Source organism: Passer montanus, unplaced genomic scaffold, assembly GCF_014805655.1.
Source record: "Passer montanus isolate IOZ18808 unplaced genomic scaffold, ASM1480565v1 scaffold12, whole genome shotgun sequence".
NCBI lineage: Eukaryota > Metazoa > Chordata > Aves > Passeriformes > Passeridae > Passer > Passer montanus.
Genome location: NW_024358722.1, coordinates 10,521,284 through 10,535,181, shown reverse-complemented (window position 1 = coordinate 10,535,181; position 13,898 = coordinate 10,521,284). Strand labels below are relative to the sequence as shown.

Genomic DNA, 13,898 nt, shown 5'->3' with positions numbered 1-13,898 from the left:
TGTTGTCAGAGGTGTTTCACTCAGTGCTAATGTAGAGTTGATTTCATTGGGAATACCCAATCATTCATGTTATCCAGTATCAAGCAAGCAAATATTTCATGCATGTGGGACTGAGTATTTGTCTATTTTTAGAAATCATGCTCCACAAGCATATATGTCTATATCATTAGAAACTTGCCATTTCAGGTAACAAAATCATGTTGGTTTGACCTGTTTTCTCTAGACTGTGTTGACCAATACGAACTGTACTCTAAAAGTTTTAATTTATTCTATAACAGTATTTTCATTTTTTTATATTTTATGTGAAACTATTTGGCATATGCCTTGTATCTCCCTTTCACTGACATGATGTTTTGACTGGTTTTGCACTCAGGGGAGTTCCTCAGTGTTTCAGAATTGGCTAAAAATTATTTGGCAGGGACAGCTTGCCCTTCAGAATTTATTCACATCTAGGACTTGGTCTTACAGTATCTTAAGCACCTTCCATGGAAGATGGTGTGAGCAGACTTGCATCCCTTGAGCTGGGATGCAAAACAAAAGCTTCTTAGCTGATGCAAACTTAGCTGATGCAAAACAAAAGTTTCTTAGTTTCTTTCTCCATTTAGGTTTTCAGTCCATAAATTCCAAATTATTTTTTTGGCTTAGCAGATTTGCTCATATGAAGACTCTGTGAGAAACATAATTCAATAAATATGGCTATAAACAACAACAAAAAAGGATTATTTTTTAAAGTAAGCCAAAAGTTGTGAAGTAGGAAAAGTTGCTCTCAAAGATGAGGTTTAACAGCACTGTTATGTGTAGATCACAGAACAGCTGGGGTTGGAGGGCACCGGTGGAGATCATCTGTCCAAGCCCCAAGCCAAAGCAGGTTCACCTAGAGCAGGTTGGACAGGATCATGCCCAGGCAGGTGTTCAGTACCTCCAGAGAAGGAGACTCCACGACCCCTCTGGGCAGCCTGTTTTGAAATCCTGTAGAAATAAATACATTTACTTTCTTATTTTGTAGTCACTGCCTGCAGGAGATAAGAACTGTCTTCAAAGACAGTTTGGTTGAATATACATTGGAAGTTAAGTAAATGACCAGTCAGTTTGTTATGTTTATAAAATCTATTGGTAAGGGATGAAATACTTTAAGATGTTGGTAATTCAGTGAAAGTACATGCAACCAGTAAAAAAACAAAGGTGGGATTCTATGTTTCAAAGTTTTGAGTTACTCAGACTTCTCTTTTTCTTCTATGTGAGGAGGAAAGGAAAGAAAAGAACCCAAAAGAAGCTTTACGGAATTTCAGAAAGAGAATTATGGATATAATCCTACAATATTATTGTTGTCTTACTTGCCTCTGTCACAGCTTTTTTATCCAGAATAGCAAATAGTCTGTGTAAAAACTAAGCAGGGTTTTCAATCCAAAAAAGTGTCTTTTATACATTATTCATTTTCCTTGGCAGAATTCTTAGCTATTCAAGAGAGCATAAGCTTTTTGTGATTTAAAAGGGAATGTAAAACCCTAACTTACATACCGAAGTTTAATAAAGATCTCTTATATATGTGAAAAATCAATATATATAAAATTATATGTGCAGTCATTCAGACAGCTGACTTAACACAAAACACTTAAAAAAACCTTTCAAACATACAATGAGCTATGTAGTTTTACATATCTCTGTTCTGAAATTTGGGGGTTTACATGTGGTTCTAGTAGTTAATGTCTTATCTGAATAAATATTATTTCTGTTATTATTTCAGACTACAAATGAAGTTGTTCTTGCTGTAGAATTCCATCCCACTGATGCAAATACCATAATTACATGTGGCAAATCTCATATATTTTTCTGGACCTGGAGCGGCAATTCATTATCAAGGAAGCAAGGGATATTTGGGGTAATAATATCTTGATACCAGAAGTTTTAAATCAATGGAAACCACATTTTCTGTACGTTTGCTTCATTATTACCATGTGCTGTCTGATCAGAGAGGTAAACATACCAAAAAAAAGCTAAATTCTGCTTATGTGAATGCAGGGTGTAAGAGTACGGGTGCATTATTCTAATTACGTAACAAGTACGAGCAGTTATCCCTTTCTCTTGCTTATTTTGTTTCAGAAATACGAGAAACCCAAATTTGTTCAGTGTTTGGCTTTCTTGGGAAATGGTGATGTGCTCACTGGAGACTCAGGTGGGATAATACTTATATGGGGCAAAACTACTGTTGAAGCTACTCCAGGAAAAGGAGCTAAAGGTAGGACATGTTGGGGGTTAATCACAGATTTTACATAGTCTGTAGAAGACAAGCTTAAAGCAAGGCATTAGGGAAGGAGTAGAGAAATAGGCCTGACTCAGAGCATTCACTTCCTGTCAGTAACAGGTGGTGCTAAAGTCCTGCAAGTCCTATGAATTTGCTGACTTAAGAGCAGTCTGAAATTTCTCTATAATTAATGAGACTGTGCATGAAATGAATGTAAACTACTTTATTTAAATGTTTTGCATTTTTCAAAAATGTGATTAATCAGCTTTCCTTTGATCTGGTGATTTGAAAAAGGCTGTAGGATCAGTTTAGGGATTCTGCAGGCTGCCTTTGCCTCTTAAGGCTTATGTTGCACCATGATTATTCTCAGAGGAATTCCCTTAAGTGGTGGAGCTGACATTAATAGGACTTGTACGTGAAGTGCAATTGCAATGCTTATTTGCAGCAGTTACATGAATAACAGTTTCTGGTTTAGCAGACCCTCAATTCTTGATATACTTAAAAAAATAGCTTTGAAATTTGAAATTGAAAACTAACTCTTTAGAGCAAACCTTTTGCAAAAAAGAAAGGAAAATTACTTGTTACCCAACATATGCAGACCTGGCATAACTTAAGTTCTCATAAATTCAATGATAATTCATTTTATTTGGCAGCTATTTCAAACACTCTGGTTTAAGTTGGTATGCCAGGAAAACATTCATGTAAAAAGTACATTTTTAACAGTAAGTCTGATTTTGTAGGTAAATCTTTTTCTCATCTTTCAAGCTAACTGCAATGGAAAAGTAATTCAACATATTATCTGATATTTAATTTTTAATTTCTTGTGCAAAAAAATCCTTTTATCAGTATAACCCTAGGCATTATCAAATGGAATGTTTATTTACATTGCCTTAACTAACAGTGGGGTTTGTAGTTGGTTTAGCACATTAAATTGGTCGCAGGACTTGATCTCATACTCTCTTTCACAGTGTGAGAGCACACTGATTTGAACTGACTGGAGCCATAGGCAGAGTCAGCAAAGTTCAGCTCATAGCTGGGTGCTGTTCCATTTTTCTGTGATAGCTATTTGAAAATATGCAGCACCAGAATCTTGCTTTATTTAGGTTTTTTTAATTACTTTCCAACGGCAGTTCTTTTGATGTGAAGACCCGATGAGGATGCAGAAGAGTTCTTTCGCTACCCTTGTTGTTTAATTTTCTCATCTCCTCCATTCTTCCAAGTACTTTCCTTTGGGTAGACTGCTGTCTTGATAGATGCCAAATGCTGGTTGTACTATTTTTATGTGTGGCAGCATCCAGCTTTAGATATTAGGTTCATGCATCCTGGAAACTTTGCTATAAATAATTGGCCTTTTATTCCCCAAAGACTATAGACAACAAGTCTTCTAGTTTCTTTTAGTAAAGTATCTTTACTTCTTTTCTAATAATGACTTGCTAAATATTTTTTGACTCTAAAAGACAGTTTTCCTTGCATCTGGAAAAACTATGTTCCTTTGGAAAGCAGAGAAATGAAAGCATTTTGCCAATTGTTGGTTTTGGTTTTGCGTTCACATTTTGTAGGACAATCAATCTAAAATAGTTTTTCTTCAGGAAGGCGGGCCCTTTCTTTTATCTTTTTATCCTGTAAGAAAACACTACCACCTTGTGTTTGCACTACTAAGAGCCTGACAGTCCAAATGTAATTATTATTATATACTTCCTTCATTATTCTGCCTAAAGGCAAAGCTTCTCGTAAACCACAGGTGAAAAAACGAATAGTATTCTTTTATTTTCTTTTTTGTGCTTATAGGAGTATATCAGATAAGCAAACAAATCAAAGCTCATGATGGCAGTGTGTTCACACTCTGTCAAATGAGGAATGGAATGCTGCTAACTGGAGGTGGGAAAGACCGAAAGATCATCCTGTGGGATCATGATTTGAATCCTGAAAGGGAAATTGAGGTAAGAAAGCAAGAGTGACAAGGAAATTGCCTTGAAGAAGGTATTGGCTAGCAAGACAGAGCCTTCCCCACCCTTAGTAGGGGAAGTTAGGATGCAGCCTTCTGGTTGCTGTTTTTTAAGTGGATTACAATGTTTTATAATAAAAGTGTTTAAATTTAAGCCTATAAATGAGCCTATATGAGGCTTCAGTTCTCCTGTGTTTAAATTGAACAGAAATGTTAAGGGTTTTCTTTCTTCAAAACCCTTCTTTGGTTGTTTGGGCTTTTTTTTAATTCATCCTGTTCAAGAGCATGTTTTGAGGATATTCTTTAGAATTGCCTGTGTTTTTAAAAGTTTGCCTCTCTGGAGAAAGACAATGTCACCAGCATTTGAGGGTTTTAGTGGAATGTTTGACATAAGGTAAAAAAGGGATAGAATACCTTTTGGAATTCTGTAATAATAATTAATAAGCTATTATGAGGAACTTCTTTTAAATTTAGCCTTAACCAGTGTTCAGTGAATATGCCTGTTCTTTGTGATTTGGCAATATGGCAGTGCTGGGTCAGTGGGGATGAATTGGAAAAGGTCATGTATTTTGGATTTTAAAAACTTGGGTTTTCCCTTACCTTGGAATCATGTGTTCTCCTTTAACAGTTCTTTAAACACCAGTTTACTCCACTTACCTACTGTCCATTTGTTGTAGCATTTTTTTCTTAACAGTTATGTAAGTTCAGTCTAGAATTTGTTACTGCCTTGAATCTAATACTGACATTAGAAAACATGGCAGAGAAGGTAACCACTACCTATCACATACAATTCTTAGGCTTAAGTAACACACTCTATTCATATCAGTGTTTGTTTTCCTTTTGCTAATAATACTGTGTCACAGCTAATTTTTACGTTACCAGAGTTCTGACAGATTGATTTTTTTATCTCACGTTATCACTTTATATTAATGCATTTTCACAAATGAAATAATTTAGAAAACAAACAATTGCACACTGTAAAAAAACCAGTGTATTAGAATTCAAGTCTGCAATAAACAGTCATTAAAATTCAAAATCATTGCTAACATAAGGCATATGAACATTTACTTCAGGCTCATGAGGAAACATTAAGAAAATCAGGAAGCATTTACAGTGTGCTACAAGATTTTTCTTGGTTTTCAAAATGTGTTTTGGAAAGTAAATAGTAACTGTGTATTATTCCTTTCCTTATAAGATGAGTTGTAAGGCTGAGGGAGTGCATTTGTTTAGTGAATTTGGTGCTTAAAAGCTACATAATCTAATTTGTAATTTTTTTCTCATGAAGTTATTAAAATTATATAACTGTGATTGTTTTGGAGTAATATCTTGTATGCCTGTACTGAACAAATAGATGAGGGAGGTTTCAGGTCAAGCTCTGATCGAGGTTACAATAATTGGATTGCTCATTTTAATGGGAAAACTCCAGTTCTGATACTGTCACTGTGCTCTATTTGTGGCCTCCAAAATGAAGCACCTATCAAGATGCCTGATGTGATTTGACAGATTTTTTTTTTTCCAGGTTCCTGACCAGTATGGAACAATCAGAGCAGTAGCAGAAGGAAAAGCTGATCAATTTTTAGTGGGTACTTCACGAAACTTTGTTTTGAGGGGAACATTTAATGATGGTTTCATAGTAGAGGTACAGGTGAGCAAAACTTGGTTTTTTTTGAAGTATAACCCAAAAATGTAAAGGTTTTCTCTGCTGGTGTGTTATTTTAAGAATTTTAATTTTATTAATTGTTAAATCATGTGTGGTTTCTTTCTAGGGACATACCGATGAGCTCTGGGGACTGGCATCTCATCCTTTCAAAGACTTATTTTTAACATGTGCCCAAGATAGGCAAGTTTGTATGTGGAACTCTGTGGACCACACACTGGAATGGACCAGGCTGCTAGATGTATGTCAACCCTTTAATTTAAATATATAGCTAGAAAATGGACCAGGCTGCTAGATGTTAACCCTTTAATTTAAATATAAAGCTAGAAAATAGGAAAAAGCATTCAGTTTCTGAAACACTCTTGTCCCACCTGATTGCAAGCAATAATCCTACAGTTATGCTTCTAAAAACAGCTATCTGGAAGCTTGGATAAACTTAGCAAGGTTCATCAGACATTGTATAAGATGTAATCTGGTTACCATTGCTTGATGTCATTTTGACAAGCCAACTTGAATAAGTCTTATTTCTTTATTCTTGTTACAGTTCATTTTTTTTCCCCCTGTTATTCAAACAATCTGAAGAGGGTATCATACAGTTGTGAAGGTTTGGCTTTAGATGTCCTTTCCTTACAGTCATTAATTTTGTAGCTTGGCTAGTTCTCTGCTAATATCCAAGCAAAATTATTTTTTGCACAGAAATGTCAGCCTTTTACTCACCAGGTGTTCTTGCAGTGCATGCCATACACTGAGAGAAGAGCTGTCTGAGGGTTAGCATGCTGCTAAGGGATTGGTTTTTTCTGTGTCAGCTCAGCTCAGACTTTCAGGATAGCTTTGGTCTAAGGAGAGGTGCTGGGCGCTGAGGATGTGGCCGGGGCAATAACGTGTCTGTGCCTCCCGGTCTGTGCAGGAGCCCGGGCACTGTGCGGATTTCCATCCCAGCGGAGCAGTGGTCGCCATAGGAACCCACTCGGGCAGGTAAACGCCTTCCAGCTGAGCTGTGATGACAGAAAGTGCAAAGGAGACCTTTATACAGTGCACCTTGTAATTGGAGTTCATTTGCTTTTTATTATTTTTGCTTGAGGTTATGGAGCCTAAAAGGCATGGCAGAAGGGGGAAGAGCATCTTGTATGTGTTACACAGAGACAGAAGAATTGTTTGGTTGTTGTCAGGCTGCTTTGGTCTTTTTAACATGAAATGTTAAATGAAAGCCCAGATCTTGATTTATTATTTTTTTAAACTAACTTTTCTGCAGGGATTTCTCTGAGCACTCCTTATTGTCTGTTTCAAGTATCATACATTTCAGTGTTATGTGCACATTACATTTCTTTTAAAGACAGGTACGGTACAGATCTTTGTCCTTCCCAAATCAAACATACTTACAACCTTTTAAACTGAGGTGGATAGGCAGTGAACAGACTGGTATTTTGATTTTTGTGTAAGACAGAGTTCTGCATGGCACACTGCAACACTGAAGTGATACTGAACTGTTCCTATTCTTCCTGAAGTCATTGTGCCTTTGCAAGCTGTCAAAGCTCAAACTGAGTCTTTTTAACTTGGGCTTCTTCAAGTGGGAGAAAAAAGTTAATTTATTTCATAGTCAAGGTCTGGCTTGGCATCATCTCCCAGGAAGGGAGTACCAATGTACCAACTAAAATAAAAAACAGGTTGTTCATAGCATTAGAAAGGTGAGAGGAGCACATATTAAATCTACTAGCATTTTTGTTCTGTTTTTAAGTTATATCTCATGATTGATAACTTGATGATAAAATAATGCCTGGTGCATGTAAGAAAATTGTGAATATTTTTGTGTGTTTAATTTTCTAACTAGAATTTTTTTCCCCCTAACCTCATGCCTAAAAACTATTTGAAGTTCGGTTTTTAGAAACTGCTGAGCATGTGCAAATTAAATTTTCCTGGAAAATGAAATGCTAAATATTTTTAGGGTGTTTCCTCCAAGATGAAAATGCAGTCTGCACTAAATTCATTAGGTATAATATCAGGCTACAAAACCAGTTTACCTTCTAGTAAAAACCTTGCTGAGCTCTTATATATTTGATTACCACATGGAACCTTTCCACCTTAAAATGATAAACATTAAATTGAATGAATGTTTCTATCTTCATTAAACACAGCAGAATATACAGGCCTAAGAGTATTTTAAACAGGTAAAAGGGAAAGAATGTCAAGCTATGTTTCTTCAGAGTTTTTAGGTGTTTTTGAACTTACATTAAGCTTTTGGTTGACTTCTTTTTTCCCCTCTCCTGGACCATTTAGTGTTATGTTTTGATACATTCAGTTTAAATTCTTATTTTTAAATTACTTGAGGCAATGAGTTTATACTGCATTCAAGGAGTTTATGATGATGGCCTTGGAGTTTTTTGGTTTTGTTTTTTACCACCAATAAAAAGAGTTTTTAAGCTGTTATATTTTCACCATTATATTTCAGTGTGTTCTGAAGTTGTATAGTTCAATGCTGGGTTTGAGATATACAAATGAAACTGAGTTGAAATGAGACCTGGTAAGTGTATAAGTGGATGAGAACTAAATGGAGTTGAGTCAAGATAAACAAAACAGTTTTAAAATTACTGCCTATGCAGCAGCATCATGCAGTGCTTTCTGTGCCAGAAAATCTGGTCTAAGGGAGTTATTTCCCAAGGAATGAGGGCGGTATCACATATCTCGATTAACTTAAGAAAAAATAATCTCAAACCCATAACAAATATTTTAATAATTTGATTAATAGCCTAAAAGTCTTAAAGCAAATATTAAATTAGACTAATCTGTTTAGAACTCAGTAAACCCAGACCTTGCATGTGTCTGTTCTAGTGCTGCTCAGCTTTCAGCACAGAGGTGATTAAGACAGGGACAAGGAATGGAGCACTAAGAAAGCTGGATTTGTTGGTTAAAGTTGAGATGTCAAAAGAAAACTGAATTTTGTGCCTTTTTTCCCATTCTTGTTTGGTTTTTTACTGTGGTGTGTCTCTTATCAGGTCAAACATCGTGCTTTTGATGGGGTTTTCACATATCACTTTCCATGATAAATATTCCAATATCATTTCCCCTTTTTATGTTTGTCTGCAAAGGGTCTACTGCAGGCTTTGTTACCACTTCCTTAAATACCTGCTGTGGACCTGATCATCAGTTTTTTGGCAGTACTGTAGATCCTGCTGCTTTCTGAAAAGGCACAGCTGGAAAAATAAAAGAAGTTTTTTGAGCCACATTTTAGATCCTTTTGCCATGCTTCCAGTGTTACTATTTGCAGGGAATTAGATCTTTCTGTGACTAATCATGTAGAATATCTTGAGTATTAAGCATATGAGTAATCAAAGGCACTGTGGAAAAAAAGACTAATAAGACTCTAACCAAGGTGTTAATATTGGTAAGAAAACTGAAGACTGAAGGACAAGGTTAGTGTAAGGCAAAGCCACAAGGAAATAAATCAGGCAATAGAGCTACATATTACCTGTTTTCCACTGGTTCTGTCTGTCTTGCACACAGGTTATTCAGCAGTCCATGACATGTGGGGTTGGGGGTTTTCTATGTGTATTTTGTTTAATTTCTCTCATGTGGCTTTCTAACCACAAGCTGGTTTAAGCCATTGGGACCAGGCTGCTTTCCAGGTGCCTAGCTGTCAGACCCTGGATGAGCACAAGCTGGAATCTCATCCCCACCCACAGACAGCAATGTGTGATGTTGTTCCTGGGGTTCATTTTACAGCTTTGGTGTGGAATAATGGGTCCCAGGTTCAGCAATGTTCCACTGAGTTCACTGTGAGACAGAGAGTAGAATACCCTTGCTCATTTCCACAGTGTTTGAACTTGCCATTAGGGATTGAAACCTACCTGTGGCATATGTTCATGGCTGTGAGAGCAGAAGTTTGGAGCAAAGAAGTTAAATTCTGATGTATACATCCAATTCTGATGTATTGGATGGCTCCAATGCATTAAGCCATATTGACAACTTCTGTTTTCACGATCTGTGTGTATGAATACATATTTTTAAAAATGGTCATTGTCTCTGTATTGCTAATGTTCAGTGTATTTATGAGTTGGGTGGGCATCAGACCCCTTGCAAAATGCTCAGTTTCTGCCCATCTTGCAAATCTTGCTGTCAGTGGCCATTTTGGTTTATGTGCCGGTGAGTTTTTGTAAGCATCTCACATGTGCCTCATAAATGATAAACTGCAGGTTAGAAGTTATTGTTAAAGAATAAAAAATGCAATTAATTACCTTAGCTATAAATCATCCAAGCAAGAAATATAAAATAAAGTGCTAGTTTATGAACCATCAAATTCTAGTGAATGGTTGGTTATTCCTTCTTACTTTAATAAAATTATTCCTAGAAATGAAAAGGATTGAGAGAAAAATACCAAGCTAGAATAGAATTTGAGTTTACAATGAGTACGGAAATGTTTTCCACTTACATCTACTGCTTCTATTTTAATTTTTTTTACCTTTTCTTTATAAAAATTGAAAGATCAGTTTTAATCTCAAAACTTTCTCTAAAACAGGGAAGTAGAATGAAATTCAGATTAAGGATTAATGATGATAAGATGCAGTCACATTTTCTATTTGGTAGTATGTTTATTGTCCAGTAGATGTTTTGGTGATTATTACAGTGTTCAGGAAAGGGGAAAAAATTGAATGGCATTTAGAATCTTTCATATATTGTTGAAACTAAATATATCTATATCTGAAACTGGATATATATATCACTGAAACTTGTCGTGCTTTGTGAACCAGAAAAGTGTTCCGTTAAAAACAGATGTTATCTATGCTGCCCTTGAGGGGCTAGCATAAGATGATGAAGGCAGGCAGCAGTTATGGCTCTTTTACTTGTTTTTTTTTTTTGTTCAGTGGAAGTGATACTTACTGGAATTCTCCTCTCTGTAGGTGGTTTGTTTTGGATGCAGAAACGAGGGATCTGGTTTCAATACACACTGATGGCAACGAGCAGCTTTCGGTGATGCGCTACTCAGTAGGTAGGCAGACTTGTACAGTCAGAATAATTCTGATAAACCAGTTGGATGTTCTGTTAAATGGTGTTAAATTAGTCCTCAGGCATTAGAAAAGGCACAGCCTTGAAAAAATAGTTTCAAATGTTTAATGTGTAACTGAGGATTTGCTTACAGATTTGTTTGTGTGTACTAAGTCCTGGAATTTTGTGACTGCAAACATCACCATCACCTTTCTCAGCTTTTTCTTCATGTTGAACTTTGCTGTCATAATAAAATGCTAGCTTCGGTCCCGCAAAAAAAGTTCTCGCATAGTTGACTGGTTAACAAGAAAGTCTGTAAAAAGCTTATTAATATTTCAGTGATATTTTAATATCCTTCTTAGTTAGTTTTCAAGTTCATTAATGCGAACCCATAAAACTAAGCTCATGCCTGTCTGGAAGTCAGAGCTGTTTGTGAAGTGTTTGCTCTGGGATTACATGGAGTCCAAACCAATGTTGAGTCTCCTCTTCAGACATGATATGACAAATAGTCAGAAGCTGACTCCTCTCTGTTAAAACAGGATGGAAGAACACGCTTGTAAATCCTTCTCTTGTTTGTTTTTGGCTCACATGCAATGTCAGCGAGCAAAATGTTCCTCTGATGCTGCCACATGTGCCAAGCACAGCAATTTATTTTAAATCACTGATGTTCACTGACACTTAGAGGTGTTTGATTGTGATTTGTGGCAGCTCTTGTCCACATATATTTTTTTGAATGGAGACAAGACAGAATAGAAAACTGCTTATAATGTTTGAAAATTCCACATCTTTCTATGTTTAGTGTTGATTTATTTGCAGTCCTCACCTCCAAAGTTAAGCTATCTGTAGACTAAATACTCTTCTGCATTTTTATGATGCATAAAACTCAAGTCTGCCTGCTGTCAACAGCTTTCAGAAATCCGGTGCAGTCTGAGGGTTTATATCCTGTCCATTGAACACTTATTCTAAAAAAAGCATAAGAATTTGTCCAAAAAACATACCCACAAAGTAAACAGATACAGTTGAAAAGAAACATAATGTAAACTGTTATGAGTCCTTCAGTACAATTCATAAGGAGTAGTTTAACTGAGACTGTTGTCTTAGTAATAAACCTGAAATAATTAAAACTCACTAAACAAACATTCTATTTATTTATATCAAATATTCTGTGTTGTAGATGGCACCTTACTTGCAGTTGGATCCCACGACAACTTTATTTACCTCTATGTAGTAACAGAAAATGGAAGAAAGTATAGCAGATATGGAAAATGCACTGTAAGTTTTGGAGCATGAATACTCATTTACATGATTATTACATCTTGTACATGCATTTTGATGGTACACGTACATTTAGATGTTAAGCAGTGAAACTCTTTCCAGATTGATGTTCTTTCTTTTTGGTTATATGTTTTATGGGTTTTTTTCAGCATTTGATTGATTTTAAACTTCAGTCTCTCATGGCTACTGTATCTCTTAGTGTGCAGTGATCACTTTTGAATCAGATATGACTAATTTATTAGATTATTGCCTTCTTCTCTGAAATGGAAAATTAGCAGTAAGATGGAGAAATGCCTTGTACCTATATGCTGGAACTTGTTCAAGGAAAATATTACATTTGTTTGGGTATTTTTTCCTCCTATTGGTAAAGTACTTCTTGAACCAGCATAATATTAGGGTGGTGTAATTCTTTAGAATGTGTACTCTTGGGGGCTGCAAATATACATTGTTTTCAGTTGTAACTGTTGCTACAGAATTGGAACTTGAGGGATCTGGCCCAGGATAAATAGGTCTAAATGTAGCATGGGTAGTGGAGTCTGTTATTGTTACATTGGATGAGGTTGTCCCAGTGCTAACCAGACTATTTTTCTCGAAGTGTTTAGTTATCTAACATTCTGGCCTTAAGTTCAGGTGTCTTTTAAGGTTAGTGAAAGTATTTACATTAAGAACAAGTGAAACTTAATGAGATTTGCAAATTATGTTGTAAGAATAGGTTCACCTTCGAAATATGACACATACTAGAGCACTGGGGTCAGAGCAGCCTGTGTGCAGCTCTTGTGGGGGGCACAGGGCTGCCAGGGCAGGCAGCAGCACTGGGTTTGCCCCATCCCTGCAGAGCCCACAGGGAACTCAGACCAGGGCCCCAGTGGAGCTGGTGGGGATGGCAGAGGATGTCTGCATCTTAGTGCAGCATCTCACCTCAACACTTACTTTTTAACCATAGAACATAAAATCGCTCAGAGATGGCTAATCCTAACACACATAATGTTTAATTTTCTATGTATTTGAAAGCCTTTGTGAGCTCTTTGAAGATATTTAATATAATTTATTTCTGTGCATTATGTATGTGGAGAGCATATTGCAGTTTAATCCAACATCTGGATGTCACTCTATCCAGCTGGCTTGGCAGGAAAGAGGTTTGTAAAAATTGGTGTGGGAGAATTGAGCATTGTTACACCCAGCCAGAAATGTCAAGGCTTCAGAGCAGATTTCTCTTATCCTTTTCCTTTCAGTGTGTGTGACTGCATGTAGAATACAAAACCAGCAGCACGGTTTGTGCCGGGGCTGAGCTCCCTTGACCCTCCCAGCTGGTGCAGAAGGCAGCGATGTGGAGCTGCTGGAGCTCACTGCGAGCCTGCAGATCCAATTTCACTTGCCCTGCGCCTCCCCTGTGCTCCCTGGCGGGCCCATACCAGCTTGATGCTAAGCAGGGAGACACCCAGGCATGCTCGGGACCCGGAGCACTCTCCTGGCACTGCATCCTTCTGGCATTCTGTCATTCAGTAGCCTCACGGGTGACCTCCAAATAGTATGACTCAGTCCTCCTGGTAGTCAACTTCTGGTTGTTTCTTCCAGCTTGAATACATTACTTGAATTCTTTCAGAAGGCTTTTATCTACTGAACCAGCATTAGCTGGTGCATAAGGGCTGTATGCCTGCTGTTAGGTTTAAATCCCCTCTCAGTCGCAGCCAGGCATTCTGCTGCTGCTAGAGAGACAAGTCTGTGACCTGTGGGCCTGTTTCCACAGCAAGGGATAGTTGGCTGTGATCAGAACTTCAGATGAGCCAAAACAACCATTTTGA

The 13,898-nt window shown here is 37.0% G+C and overlaps 1 protein-coding gene across 5 annotated transcripts in view; it reads left to right on the top strand.

The window, feature by feature from the left end:
- The window catches only part of EML4 (EMAP like 4), a 148,187-nt gene that overhangs the window by 122,846 nt on the left and 11,443 nt on the right, over window positions 1–13,898 (top strand). For all 5 annotated transcript variants that reach the window (XM_039697843.1, XM_039697845.1, XM_039697844.1 and 2 more), the window contains 8 exons: window positions 1,745–1,879; window positions 2,101–2,236; window positions 4,031–4,182; window positions 5,707–5,832; window positions 5,954–6,085; window positions 6,752–6,819; window positions 10,737–10,825; window positions 11,996–12,093. In XM_039697843.1, coding sequence (XP_039553777.1) covers window positions 1,745–1,879; window positions 2,101–2,236; window positions 4,031–4,182; window positions 5,707–5,832; window positions 5,954–6,085; window positions 6,752–6,819; window positions 10,737–10,825; window positions 11,996–12,093 — 936 coding nt within the window. The remainder of the gene's footprint in view (window positions 1–1,744; window positions 1,880–2,100; window positions 2,237–4,030; window positions 4,183–5,706; window positions 5,833–5,953; window positions 6,086–6,751; window positions 6,820–10,736; window positions 10,826–11,995; window positions 12,094–13,898) is intronic.